Source organism: Solanum tuberosum, unplaced genomic scaffold (assembly GCF_000226075.1).
Source record: "Solanum tuberosum cultivar DM 1-3 516 R44 unplaced genomic scaffold, SolTub_3.0 scf00300, whole genome shotgun sequence".
Lineage (NCBI taxonomy): Eukaryota > Viridiplantae > Streptophyta > Magnoliopsida > Solanales > Solanaceae > Solanum > Solanum tuberosum.
In genome coordinates, this window is record NW_006239221.1 from 746,244 (window position 1) to 761,513 (window position 15,270).

A 15,270-nucleotide genomic window follows, 5' to 3' on the forward strand; every position below is an offset into this window, starting at 1 on the left:
GTAATTATGAACATCTATGAATTATAATCTTTATTGGACTATTTCGAATTCTAAGTTTTAAACTTGAAATAATTTATTAAAAGATAAAAACTATGAAATAGTATAAGAAATATTTTAAAATTATATCAAAGTAAATATTTTTATGTATAAAATAAAATTTTAAAATTACATATATAATGTCGGGTTGGTTTGGTCTCGGGTTGATTTTTTTTAGTTAAAACCAAACCAACCCAAATATAGTCGAGTTTTTTTTTCCAATACCAAACCACTAGTCGGATTTTTTTTCGATTTGACTCGGTTTGCAGTTTGGTTCGGTTTTCAATTCAGTTTTGTACACCCCTAATTCCATACATCGTGAAGTAGACAAAACACATGACTTTGTTACCCTAAGCCGATTGTTCATCATTTTTATCAACAACCATATCATCACTTTCATATCCACGAAATATTTCATCACTACTTTGGTGTTCACGTAAAAAATTATGTAATACAACGCAAACAACTACTATAGAGGGTGTTTTTGTAAAAGATAAAAGTTTGGTGTAAAATTTTAATTTTCAAAAGATCCCAAATAATGAGATTTGGCCCAAATACTAGAAAAAACTAGTATTTGGGAATTTGGGATATTTGCCAAAAATATTTGCCAAATAATGGCAAATTGTATGGACAAACACTATTTGCCAAATTTTTCCTCAAATATTATTTGGGAAATCTATGGCCAAACGGGCCCTTAATAATTTTGAAATTGGATATAGCTTTTCAGCTACGAGTTCATTTGAATTAACACGAAATGAAGTCTACAAAATTTGGACAAATACTAAATTTGAATCATCATAATTTTAACAATATAATAAGTTCAAACTAGATTTAATATTCTTGTAGGTAGATGTTAGCCTTTTTAATTATGCATTCATCTGAATGCAATATCTTCAATATTAAATAAAAATACAGGTGAAACCTTATTATAATTTTGATAAATATTATTTGGAACCTTTAATTTTAAAGGTACAATGAATTAATAGCAATAGTTCATATATAGTTGTAAAATCATCAATTTTGAATTTTGAATTAGAAAAAATAATACTTCTAAAAATGAAATTTTTGCATGAGAAAGAAAAATAAAAAACATAAAAGAAAAGAAAAATTAGTCCAATATCTTTTTTTTTCTTCATAATTCTAATATATGAACACAAAGACCCCAAATTAAATAAATAAATAAACAATTTTTTTTGAATCGTTGTTTACAATAATTTGTACTTTATGAATTAATCATATTAATTCAAAAAACTAAAATGTCAAATAATCTCAATCAAACCTTAAACAAAACGACGTCGTCATATTCATCACTAGTAGAACGAACCAAATTCTTCTTCCCGGTGAGATCCGACCCGCCGACGCCGGAAGCCGGAGAAGAGCACGTCGATGAATGACCGGAGGCACCGGAGGAAGCGCCGGCGGCCAACGATAGACAACTTTCGCTCCACGATCGTCGAATCGGGTAAGATACGTTGGTACAACGAGAAGAATGAGAGCAATTTCCACGAGATTTATGAAGTTTACAGCTACAGTTCCGGTGGTACGGCCTCTGTTGAATCCCCATATCGTGACCGGAAATACATCCGTCGAATACTCCCCGGAAAATTCCGTCGCCGGCAGCTCCCGTAGCCATTTTTCAATTATTTTATTACACCTTTTTTGTGTAAATAAATCTCGTGAAGAGAGAGATTGAAAAATAGCTAAAGGTGTAAGAAGTGTTGAAGGGAAGATATAGGGAAATGGGTGGGGGTAGGAATTTTGAAATTGGATATAGCTTTTCAGCTACGAGTTCATTTGAATTAACACGAAATGAAGTCTACAAAATTTGGACAAATACTAAATTTGAATCATCATAATTTTAACAATATAATAAGTTCAAACTAGATTTAATATTCTTGTAGGTAGATGTTAGCCTTTTTAATTATGCATTCATCTGAATGCAATATCTTCAATATTAAATAAAAATACAGGTGAAACCTTATTATAATTTTGATAAATATTATTTGGAACCTTTAATTTTAAAGGTACAATGAATTAATAGCAATAGTTCATATATAGTTGTAAAATCATCAATTTTGAATTTTGAATTAGAAAAAATAATACTTCTAAAAATGAAATTTTTGCATGAGAAAGAAAAATAAAAAACATAAAAGAAAAGAAAAATTAGTCCAATATCTTTTTTTTTCTTCATAATTCTAATATATGAACACAAAGACCCCAAATTAAATAAATAAATAAACAATTTTTTTTGAATCGTTGTTTACAATAATTTGTACTTTATGAATTAATCATATTAATTCAAAAAACTAAAATGTCAAATAATCTCAATCAAACCTTAAACAAAACGACGTCGTCATATTCATCACTAGTAGAACGAACCAAATTCTTCTTCCCGGTGAGATCCGACCCGCCGACGCCGGAAGCCGGAGAAGAGCACGTCGATGAATGACCGGAGGCACCGGAGGAAGCGCCGGCGGCCAACGATAGACAACTTTCGCTCCACGATCGTCGAATCGGGTAAGATACGTTGGTACAACGAGAAGAATGAGAGCAATTTCCACGAGATTTATGAAGTTTACAGCTACAGTTCCGGTGGTACGGCCTCTGTTGAATCCCCATATCGTGACCGGAAATACATCCGTCGAATACTCCCCGGAAAATTCCGTCGCCGGCAGCTCCCGTAGCCATTTTTCAATTATTTTATTACACCTTTTTTGTGTAAATAAATCTCGTGAAGAGAGAGATTGAAAAATAGCTAAAGGTGTAAGAAGTGTTGAAGGGAAGATATAGGGAAATGGGTGGGGGTAGGGGTTGAGGGGGATGGGCAAATTATTTTGGTTAAAAAAAAGAGAAGAAAAATGGTCAAATTTGTCATGTAATATTCAAAATTAAATAAATTTATTATGAAGTTAAATTTTTGGTTTATTATTACTATTATTAGTTGTTGTTTTGTTTTTGTCCTTGATTCCTAATGAAGCTTCAAGATGAGAGTAATTTTATAACGTAATGAATGAATAAGAAATTGATATTAAAGAAAAATAATCTCTTATACGACCACATAACGATTTTTTTAAAGCATTACTTCAGAGAGAAGTATTGAAAATATTTTTAAACTTGACATGAATTATTAGTTTTATCATCGAACAATTGACAGCCTTAAAAACATCCATTTACTTAACTAACTGAACTTAAATACACCGTTGATTTTACCATATGGATGAAATATATCCTTAAATTCTCGGCAAATTTAGGGGTGTTTTCAACATTTCTTTTGACTTTTTATGAAGAGCCACATGCTCCTACAAAAATTTGAGACCACTAGCTATGTCATGTGACAATTTGACTGTTCGAGTGTGCATTTAAGATTACTTAGTCAAGCATAAGAGTATTTTTAAGATTGATGATGGTTCAAGGATGAAAGCTAAATTCAGGAGTGATTTAAATACTCTTACTTATACTTAGACCTAGTAAATATTAGTAATTATTAGTAATACAAAGATTAGTTATAAGAAAATTATGTATTATTTTATATAGAGATTAGTTATGCAGATTTAATTATTTATGTATTAGTAATTTTACTTTATCTTGTATATTATAATGCATAGATTTTTTCATAACTTATACATATATTTGTTGAAGGTAATCTTGACGTAACTAGTAAAATTGTTGTCATGTGCCCAGAAGGTTATAGGTTCAAGTCGTGGAAATTAACCCCTTGCAGAAATGCAAGAATAAAACTGTATATAATCGATTATTTTGATACAACTCTTACCATGTGCAACTTCGTTTGTTTACGGATGATCTAAATGATTTAGACAGGGTTATAAAGTGAATTGGTTTATATTAAAATTTAAGCCTTGTTTTGCTTAAACATGTCTTGATCATTAATATTTTAAACAAAGTCTTAATATAAATAAAAGATATTTTTGTGTGGATAATTTCTATTACTACTGTATTCACAATCATCCGTCATTATCACTAACCACATTTGTCATTGTCAATCATCATTACCGTTGACAACCACCAACCACCTTAATTTGTGATCACAATTAAGAAGTAAGTTTCATTTTTGTTTTTGATTCCTAACGAAGCTTTAAGATGAGAGTAATTTATAAAGTAATGAATGAATAAGAAATTGACATTAACAAATTATGATTCATATTCGACAACGAAATGAGTTTCTTTTATGACTTTGCTCGTGCGATTTATGCTTTTGATTGTTTTAAGTCGTTTTAAATTTTAATAAATAAATTGTAAAGAAGCGTAATTAATTCTATTTTAAATCATTTTAAATTTTAATAAATAAATTATAAAGAAGCGCAATTAACTTTATTTCTTGATTTGAGGATGGTACTTGTTTTATATAAAAGACAATTTTGAACCTTTTTTTTTCATAAAAGAGTTGAACACTTGAAGTATCGTCCTATTAAGATGAAATTTCATTATTGAAAACAAAAAACTTATGAGATGATTTTTTAGTAAACTAATAATGCGGTAGGATATTACTTAGAGAGGATATGCATAATGATATTACTTAGGGAGGATTTAAAACATATATAACTCATCTCCAAAATCAATTATCAACCCCTTAGGCTTCATTTGTTTACAGAGGATTTAAATAATTTAGATCTTAGGTCATTAAGTGATTTATAGATTTACAATAAAATTTAAGCAGTTATTTAATTTAAATATGTATTAACCATTAATATCTAGAACAAAGTCTTAATATAAAGATGAGGTTTTTTTGTGTGGGTAACTTTTATGATCACTACTCTATTCACAATTATCACTCACTATTACTAATTACCTTTGTCATCATAATTATTATTGTCATTATTGTTGGATTTTAAAATGTGTGAATGGAAAATGAAGAGTTGCGATTTTTATGAAAAGTTGTGATTTTTATGAAAGGTGGTGACCTTTCCAAAAGATTGTGACTTTTTCAAAGGTTTGTGATCTTTTCGGTAAGGCACAATAAGAACTTTTTCACACTACCCTTTATTTTCTATAAATTGAGGGATTTCCTTTCATTTTAGTAGAACGAATTTTTCTGGACTTCTTCTACCACTACTAAATCTAGTATTCTAAGTGTACTTTACTGCCGTTGAGTGGTTCGCTAACACCGTGGTTTTAGGTACAGATATACCGGTGAGTAAGATCGTTCTATCCTGGGAGGATATATTCCATTAACCTCGGGTACTTGAGGGGAATAATTTCCTAAGGGGACACTGTGCATTCAGTGGGCTTGATTTTCTTTCTTTGAGAAAAATATTTTTATATTGTTTCTAATCTGTTTCTGATTCTATTTTCTCTACTAGTTTTAATTTTCTTGTTTGAAAATACTCTTTAAACTTTGTTGTTTCTTACCAAGTTCTTCAAAGTTTTTTTCTATGTATATTAGGAATACAAGATGAACAACAATTATCAATCACTATTACCGTTAGCAATCACCAACCGCCTCTGTCATCACAATCATCACTGTCAACTATCACAGTTTCCAACCACTATTGTCAGTCACTACATTACCAGTGATGTCACCTCCACTAGCATACTGCGATCAATTCCTATCATCAACCATCTCCATCATCATAATTAGGATCACCGTCAATTATCATCAATACATCGTCAACCATCACATATTATTCCACCATCATCATCAACGATAACTACGTACAAACATTAACCAACTTCACCATCACAATCACTATTGCTAGTGCTACCATTACGCCAATCACTACCACAACTATCCCCACCATCACAACTATCACTATCATTTTTATTAGACATTAATAGCAACCATTATCATTACTAATCATCAAATTCCAACATAAATATTAAACACCGAATGTAAATTTAAAAAGAAAAAGAAAAGATCAACCTTGATCAATGAAGTTAGTTATTAGATATTAGAATTAGTACTTTCTTCAACATTTCGTAATTTCAGCTTCCATTGAGGCTACATTTTTTTTTTCAAATTTTGTATCTTTTTCATGCGTGTTAACTATAAATAAGTTTATTAGTTAGTAAAAGCAATCAATCGAAAAAAGTAATAAAATAACAAGAAATAAAACATCACAAGTCACATGCAAAAATTAAGATATATATACAAAATAATAGCATTTTCTTTGTCAGGTATCTCAATAGTTTGCCCAAAAAAGTGCAAAAATGGACCACCTTTGGAATTGATATATATTGGAGACCATGTGTAGTATAAGGTGATAATATTTTTCCAAAAAACATTTGCCACTCATTTTGTAATGTTTGATTATTCGAAATTTTTCAACAAATATGGAAAAAAATAAAAATAAAGAGTCACTTTCTTTGTTATTCCCTATTCCCTTTCGAGTTTCATCCCAAGTTATCTATTGTTTTTCGTTTTTTTAGAATTTAATTATCTAAATAATAACCAATTGATATCAGAAAGAACCATAATTTGTATTATCTTTTTATTATAATTTTGATTATTTAATTTTTAATTTTATAACATTAAATTGATCGAATCAAAATTAGTTTTGAAGATTAATCCAAGTGATTATCATAAAAAAAAAAACCGACACTTATTTTAGAATGTAGAAAGTAGAACATAATTTCTAACAAAGGACATACTAAACAATAAAAACTAAATTAAAAGGTAAAATAACATTTCCATCCCATATAAGTATATCCTTTTGTTTCAAATTTTGGTGTCCCTTCGGTTGGTAAGATTTTCTTTACCAAAAAAATGGAATTTTATTGTAATTAGTTTTAAAAAAGGATGTATTAAAAAATGTATGCAAATTTAACTTTTCGTTTAAGAAAAATAATCATCGTATAATTATATATACAAAAAAATCAAAACATTAGTTTAGTAGTTGAATTATTTAAAAGATCTAAACATTGTGTATGCAATAAAGTTGAGTACTGCATTAAAGTTGGGTATTTAAAAGACCACTTAAAAAGTCGGCTAAACATCCAAATTTGTTTAAAATTAGGCAAAATAGTTTTAATCGTTAATAATTATAGTCAAATCTATTACGTGTTAATGATAATACTATGTGTCCAGCACATGAACCCTTTTTATTTTTATTTTTTTATAAATAAGTAAAAGAGTTAAATTTGATTTTAAACTATGTGAAATATTCTAAATTCGCCCTCACACTTTTTAAAATGATCCATGTTTGATTATCATTTTTCATAGCCACCATCCTCATCCATCTAAATTAATCACAAACGTAACAATAATTGGTTTTCGTCGCTCTAAAAATACTGTCTAAAAGATATTCTTACTTTATTATGACCACTTCATCCCATGACACTCGTAGAAAGGAATATAACCAGTTCCACACAAAAATCATAGTTGACAACGTGTCTCATACTTTCATCTTTATCATATTCTCCTATTATTAGTTTATTACTAACAAAAGACCATCGATAATCTTCAATCGTTATAACTTTATCTTGACTTTTTTTTTTTATATATTGTTGCAAATAATTTGGGGCTTGGATTATTTATAGTTGGATTTGTTATACCATTTAAAGACTGTTTTGTAGTTTTGATATCACTATTAGTTATCAGAAGAATAGATGATGGAATTGTGTCAATACAATTCCAACAAAATTGAGATTTGGTTAAAATAATTATGATTTGAGTTCCTTTTGAATTATTTGAGGCTAGAGGGAGGTTAATTTGACCGTGAGAAATATAGGATATTATAAAATTGAATATGCAGTGATTCAATTTTTTAAAGTTCAAGGACAAATTTAAACGATTTTATATGGTTTCTTTTGTAAAAAAATAAATTAAATATACTAATGACTTATATGCTTTTTCCGTTACAATTGTGTGTCCATTTTTACCACTTGTGATATCACTAATAGTTAAACACTCTAATTAATGACTTATATGTTTTTCCCGTTAATCAATAAAAACAATTGTATGTCCATTTTTATAACAACAAAATAGATATGATATTAACTATTAGTAGACATTTAAATATTTGTCTAAAAAGTATAACATAATAAAAACAAAAATAGCTACAAACAAATTAGATGATGAACCTATATTTGACTATCACCAACCATAGAAGAGAACATATATTGTGACTTGTGAGCATCTACAATTTCTCGATTGTAAAAGGAAAAAACGTATAGGACTTAACTTGTTATCAAGAGAAAAGATCCAAGCAAATTTTGTAACAAATATTCCAAAAATCTTGGAAATTTCCCTTTATTGTCGTTATACCTAATAGACCTAACCATCATTATTATATTTTAATGGAAGGAAAAAGAACAAAGAAAAAACATTTTCTTTGTGTTTCTTGCAAATTTTAGATTTTAGACGTGTTTCTAAAGTTTACGACTCATAGCTCTTCAAGTTACAATTTTTTCAGGTGCCAAATAATTTATCTATTCAAGAAAAATAATAAATAATCTATTGAGTCTAAAATTAATCATAGTTTTGGTGATAAAAAAATATTTGAATTAGTTGGTGGCTTTTGACTTATAAATCAAAATTTATAAGTTAGAAATTTGAACTTATGATTTTTGGCTTATTTTTAGCTTAAAATCAAGTGTTTATAAGTACTTTTTAAATTTATCCAAACACTTTTAAAAGTGCTTAAAAACTATTTTGACTTAAAAACATTAAAACGGCGTTTGGTAGAATGTATTAGAAAAAATAATACATGTATTATCTTTGTGTATTACTAGTAACTTGTTTGGAGCTCTTTTCCAACTTATTACCGTCTATTGTGTATTAAGGTGTGTATTACTAATACAGGAGGGTATCTTTGTAAATAATTCTTTTATGCAATGCATGTTATTTTTAATGCACAAATCAAACAATGCATTAGTATAATTAATGCAAACATAACTAATACAATCATTATTAATACACTATATTTAACATTATTCTTATACACTCTACCAAAGATCCCTAAATAAGCCAATCCAAACAAGCTAATAGTTGCCTTAGCATTTTTGCTTATTTGACAGGCCTATTTGTCTTTCTGATGTTGGAGAATTATGAGTATTTGATTAGAAATATCAAACACGTGAGTTGAATTATATTTGAGCGTTTAAAGTATTAAGTGGAGAATTATGAGTATTTGATTGGAAATATCAAACGCATGAATTGGATTATATTTGAGCGTTTAAAGTATTAAGTTAATAAATGAGCGAGACATATTATATGGACAAAAAAGAGTTAGACTGAAATGGATGGCAATTGCGGTGGAGACATGGGTTGAAGGAGGGGGAGATAGAATCTTTGTGTATATAATAAAATTTGAGATTTTTTCAAAGCTAGTGTCATTAACACTATTTAAATTGTCACCCTTACCTTACTCAATAATTAAAATTTGCGTTACTTTTTTTCCAATTTAAAACTTTCTTGTCATCCTTAATTCAATCTCCTAGATTTGAGAACCTAGTTATATTCATATGTTTTCTTAAAAAAATTGATATTTATTGTAAGTGTAAGAACCCATCATTGTCTTCTATTGGCTCTCTTCATCAATATCTTCGAAAAATTTGATGTCTAAGTAAAACTTTTTTTTTTTTTAATATATAATGCTAATATTTTTTTTTTTAAGCAAGTCCGCTAGGCAAGGTGTGCCTAGGGCTAGTTTTATTAATAAAATGAAAAGGATCTCAAAGAGAAGAGTACAAGCAAGGAGGGCTAGGCCTTACCTTAATAATCTTAATGAGGTAACAAATCTCTACTAATTAATTACAAGCATTAAGAAAATAAGAGCTAGAGAAAACTAGATATTTTATGATCATCATAGAGTTTATAATACACTCTGTGATGATACTACAAATGAGGATACTTAAATAATGCAAAAATCTAAAATCTAAGAATAAAGCTAGGTTATCAACCTCAAACTTTATTTTATATATGTAAGAATTAAAAGAGATGGATTGCCCATGTAAAGTAACCTAAAGTATTTCCTTCTTGTCTTCTTCATCAAATATGTCCAACAAAACTTGATAGTTCATCACTTCTTTTTGGATCGTGTTGTTGTTGAAACTGTCATATGATTTTGCTTTGCTAGTCGCATTGATAGGTGCCTTGGAGTAAATTCCTCAGTCACCTTACCATCCCAACTATGTTGCCTTTCATATGTCTTCTTTTTGTTTTTGTGCTTCCACTTCTTTGTTGCCTAGGCGAGAGATCTCCATCTTGGCTACCTTATCAAATAATATATCTAAGTAAAACTAAGTTTCTTTTTAAGTAATTTTTTATGATTTTTTACGATTCAGCGTAAAAATCAAAACGTGAATAGACTACATGAACATTCTCTAAAATATTCCCATTTTGATATCATCAAACAGTAACAAGATTTAATAAATCTTCACGAGAATATAATAATATATTAATTTTCAACTCACGAACTCATCAAAGCCAAAATGAAAAATATTTTGATGCATCCATTTAATCATAAGAACCAAATAAAATAAATAATACATTAATTTGCTTACTATATTGGGATGAAATTTTTTAGTGTGCATTTAATTTTCAAAAAGTGACTTAAAAATAAGCTAAAGATTTTATAAGTGAGTCAAAATAAATGACATTCTTCAATTTCTTTTTGCCTTCATTAGCTTCTTGAGCCTTATTTATTAAGATGACTCGAATTCTTCACTGATTGATGACAAAGATGCTTAATCATTAGAACAAGTCTCACTTGTCCACCAACAAAGATTATGATGGGATGAATACGATTCTTTTATTTTTAGTTAAATGTCTTATATTTAAGCTTAAGAAAGCATTCTCGTATTAAATCAACCTTACAACAAATATAAAATTGGATCGAATTTGAATGCAAGTACCGAACATCATTTCTAAGATAAAATTCTTATGATTTAAAAAAAATAAATTATTTTAGCTACAAATATTCTTCTATGGTTTCAAATATTCGTTATTTTATGCCTACTTTAAAAGACAAGACGTACTTCACCGTCGAGGCATGTTAGCATACCTCGTAGTATATTTTTTCTATATTTACACATTACACCCATAACTAACATTTATACAACTTTTACCCCACGCATTACACCACTTGTACCTCAAAATGTACAACATTTTAAGCTAAACCTCATCATAAGAGAGCATACACCTCATCACACTGAATTTACCTATTCACCGCCTTACCCTTTTTCCCTTACTTTACAATAAACAATCGAAAACTCACCTCCGATCTCCGCCATCACTCTCCGCCGTTCACGGCGTTTCGCCACCGTAGACCGCCGACGTACGAGAAGCTGAATAAATGGGAGGAAATAACAGAAAACGATCTAGTAAACCTAAAACCCGGAAGCCCAGGAACCCGTCTTATTCGGGTCGGGGATTGTTTGTTGAAGGCGGAGTTTTATCTGATTGGGGCGATTTCAATTCTCCTCCTTCAAGAGGTTTTCTCTGAATCAGATATATGTACATGTTGTGTGTATTTATAGTGTGATTGTTTGTTTATTTATTTATTTGATTTTGGGAATTTAGGGAGAAATTTGAAGAGTGAAAATGGAAGTGGAAATGGTAATTCAAGGAATCGTAATGCAGCTGTTAGCAGCTCGAAGAATGCTTCGAGTTCGAAAAGTGAATTGAAGAAAAGTAGAGGAAGTGAGATCCGTTATGTATACCCTTCTGCAAATTCAGTGGTATGTGTATGTAAAAGATTGATTTTTTTTCAAGGATCAGCATTTTCTAAATGAGTAGGTGAAGAGTATATTAGAGACATTTTTATTTTATTTTATTGTCAAAGATTGAATTTTTATTGAAGAATGTATAATTTAAGGTCATTGGGTTATGATGATCAACATCCTCTCTACCCACACAAAGGCAAAGGAGGTAAGATTTGCGTACATTCTAACCTCCTAAAACCCCACTTGCGGGATTACACTGAGTTAATGTTGTTGTTGGAATATTGACTAGGAGTGCTTTTATATCTGTGCATCATATTATTGTTAGAGGTTTAAAGGGTGAATCTTTAGGGAAGATATATGTTGTGTTTTGTTTGTAAAGCTAATTGAGGTTCTAGATTCGTTCAAAAGGCAGAAACAACTATACACATCTAATGAGGTATACTTTTTGGAGGTGAATTGCTGTATTTCAAAGGATTATTTAGTTAACGGAAAAGGGTGAAAACTACCCCCAAACAATTCGAAATAGAGCACATATACCCTTGGTTTGTTTTTGATCTCAAAGCTACCGGTCCCGTCCCGTCTAACTATTGGATAACATATACCCTTCCTTTTAACGGACTGCCACTACTCACTATGTAGTGTCTGACGTGTAAAAAATGTGCCACATGACTGTCCACCTAAGCACACAAATGTGGATTAACCACACACCCAGTAAATTCCCCGACTTCCTCAACCATTTAGAACCCTAATTTCATTTCTTACCCAGTTCTTAAAAAAGCTTTCTGTCGCCATTTCTTCAAAAAGATTTGTTCCCCACTAAATATTGAAGCAATGTCAGAATGTTTTATCAATTCATAATTGTTTTTGCTAATCCCACCACACTGGGAGTGACTTGATAGTGCTACTTTTGATGATATGTAAGTCGGCCGCTCCATGGTTCTCAGTAAGGCACTGTGTTCTCTGTGCCTTCAATCATTATCGAGTTGTAGTATCAGGAAACCATTACAGTTGCTTGTGAAATACATTAGAGAAAAACAACAATATGTGGTCTGTCAACTCCAATTGATTTCAGAAGTGTGTACTTCTTATCTAGTCCGTCAAATAGCTCCAGTAATTACCTGTCGGCTATAGTCTAGTATGGTCAGTTTGTCCAAGAAAAATTAATCCTAATGCTGTTGTTTTCTTTATTCTGTTCCCTTTTTCATCCATACAGAATTTGGAAGCTTGGGCTAGATTTTTTACCCGTCTTCGAATATCAGTATGATGAATCCTTACCAGGATCTGAGCATTCTGACATTTGCTTTAAAATTTAGTGGAGAAGAAAGCTTTTTGAAGAAATGGGGAAAGAAAGCTGTTTTAAGAAATGGGATAATAAATGAAATTGGGGTTCTAAATGGTAGGGGAAGTCGGGGCATTTACTGGGTGGGTGGTTAATCCACATTTGTCTGCTTAGGGTGACAGTCATGTGACTTTTTTTACACGTCAGATGCCACATAGTGAGAAGTGGCAGTCCGTTAAAAGGGAGGGTATATGTGATCCAATAATTAGACGGGAGGGGTAGTTCTGAGACAAAAAAAAACCGGAAGGTAAATGGGATCTATTTCGAATAGTTCGAGGGTAGTTTTGGCCCTTTTCTGTTTAGTTAATAGTTTAGTTCTGTACACGAATTCTAGCTTAATAATTTGGATCTTAATCAAATATCTGGTTGATCTCTTTTGATATTGGCTAAAGACTGGAAATTCAGCCGTGATAAAAAAAAAGGACTAGACATTTGGATTTTCCGCGTATTTCCTCTGATGGGTTTGGATGCTCTGAGTGTATTTGTTTTGGGATGTTACAGATTATCTGCCCAGTATGTGTAAGGATTAGTATTTCCTTAAAATTGATCAAATAGGGAGTTTAGTTTTGGGCTATTTATTTCTTTTATGGCAATTTTCTGGCATGATTGCGACATTTTATAGACTGCATTTCTACTCTTCACATTCGTTTATTGTTTTTCAATTTTCTTATCAAGGGCCATATATGTGGTCCTAACAACATCATGGTATGCTCAGTTATCTCTTAACTTAGCAATGTTAAGTCTCCTTAACCATTGTTGTAGCTCGCCACTTTCATGCCCCCTTTATCCGTTTCTAGCTTATGACTATGGTACACCACTGTCATTGTACACACCTCACATGTGAATCGGTGGATTTCTCATAATTGGTACTACTGCACGTGCATCCACTATTTAAACCCTTTAACTATTAAAAGGTTGATAGAATGAATCACACTTTCACCCTAGTAAATTATGCCCACCACAAAGCTATATATAATATAAAGCTAAACATAGATGAGGTGATGTGACACCTCTCTATGGCCTCCAATTGGATTTATCTTTATCTCAATTTTTTGACTTTTTCTTTATTTTTCTTCACCAATGTGCTATTTTAAAAAATAATTCAAAAGTAACCTCTTAAAATAATTACTCAATAGTATTAATTATCACTAAAAAAATCATACTCCATAACTCACATTTCTTGATCTCCATAGCTTCTATTTTTAGTTACTAATTAATAACCTTAATAATATCCATGACTCCCAAACCTTTCACGTGCATAACAAAACTAACATTAACTTATAAAAAGAAACTAAACACAAACTATCTACTAGTCTCATGTCCATTTGCTTATTCTAAGAAACTTAAAGAAGTGTGTCGTTTGGTTTTTGTATCAGTTACAAAATTGAATTTTTGGGATTGGTATTCTTCAAATGAATTTCAAAACGATTCACCTCCCCTATCCTATAAATTTTCATAGGCTCCAAAGTAGAACGAGGGAGGCTTTGGATAAGCCCGAAGCTAAGATATTTATGTGATTTGCTGGATTCTCCTTTCTCTTCAATAAAAATGTAGTAGATCCCAAGTTACTCAACTGTAACCAATACCATGGTCAAGAAGCTCTTGGTGTTCAAAGTATAAACAGGTTGCTACTTGCGCGCTTCATTCACAAATTACTTCCCACACTTCCTGTTATATTTTGCTTTAATAAGGTATCTGTTCACATAATCAATAATGAAAATCAATGCAACGGCAATTTTGGTGAGTACATTTAAGGATTTCAGAAGCTAAGTTGTTTTGATGAATACGATCTTTTGTAAACTGATTGAAATTCTTTCCTAAGCTTATTAATTATTGTTATTGTTAGAATAAGAATAGGTTTATACAATCCTAGTAGAATAGGAATAGGTTTATACAATCCTATTTAGAATTGAATAGGAATAGTAAATAGTATCCTACTTGGTAAAGGATTGTATTGTAGTGTCTATAAATAGGGCCTCAATGTAATAATGTAGACACAACAATAATTCAATAATATTCTTTTCCTATATTTCTCACATGGTATCAGAGCCTCTACGATCTTGGTAGAAAATCAAAGAGTTTCCGCTGCCGGCGGGTGGCTATTACCAATATATGCCGCCCGCCTGGCCAATGATTATGTTAATAAAAGTAGGACAAATGATACATGCATGAACCCCATGTTCAAGGGAAGAAACTTAGTCAGACAGGTCACCATGCATCAATTTTCGATGACTTTCTAGGGCTGTTTTGTGTCAACCCCATATCCGTTGGTA

At 30.6% G+C, this 15,270-nt stretch overlaps 3 protein-coding genes across 3 annotated transcripts in view; 1 reads left to right on the plus strand and 2 right to left on the minus strand.

Moving 5' to 3' along the window:
- Positions 1-1,185: 1,185 nt before the first annotated feature.
- On the minus strand, positions 1,186-1,775 carry LOC102593527 (uncharacterized). The gene has a single exon (XM_006359475.2). It carries the CDS (start codon positions 1,667-1,669, stop codon positions 1,310-1,312), a length of 360 nt encoding a protein of 119 aa, XP_006359537.1. The 5' UTR covers positions 1,670-1,775; the 3' UTR covers positions 1,186-1,309.
- Positions 1,776-2,240: 465 nt separating this feature from the next.
- Positions 2,241-2,830, minus strand: LOC102593846 (uncharacterized). Its single transcript, XM_006359476.2, has one exon. It carries the CDS (start codon positions 2,722-2,724, stop codon positions 2,365-2,367), a length of 360 nt encoding a protein of 119 aa, XP_006359538.1. The 5' UTR covers positions 2,725-2,830; the 3' UTR covers positions 2,241-2,364.
- Positions 2,831-11,154: 8,324 nt separating this feature from the next.
- The window catches only part of LOC102594159 (uncharacterized), a 12,883-nt gene continuing 8,767 nt past the window's right edge, over positions 11,155-15,270 (plus strand). Inside the window, exons 1-2 of the mRNA XM_006359477.2 lie at positions 11,155-11,427; positions 11,516-11,673. Coding sequence (XP_006359539.1) covers positions 11,289-11,427; positions 11,516-11,673 — 297 coding nt within the window. The 5' untranslated portion in view covers positions 11,155-11,288. The remainder of the gene's footprint in view (positions 11,428-11,515; positions 11,674-15,270) is intronic.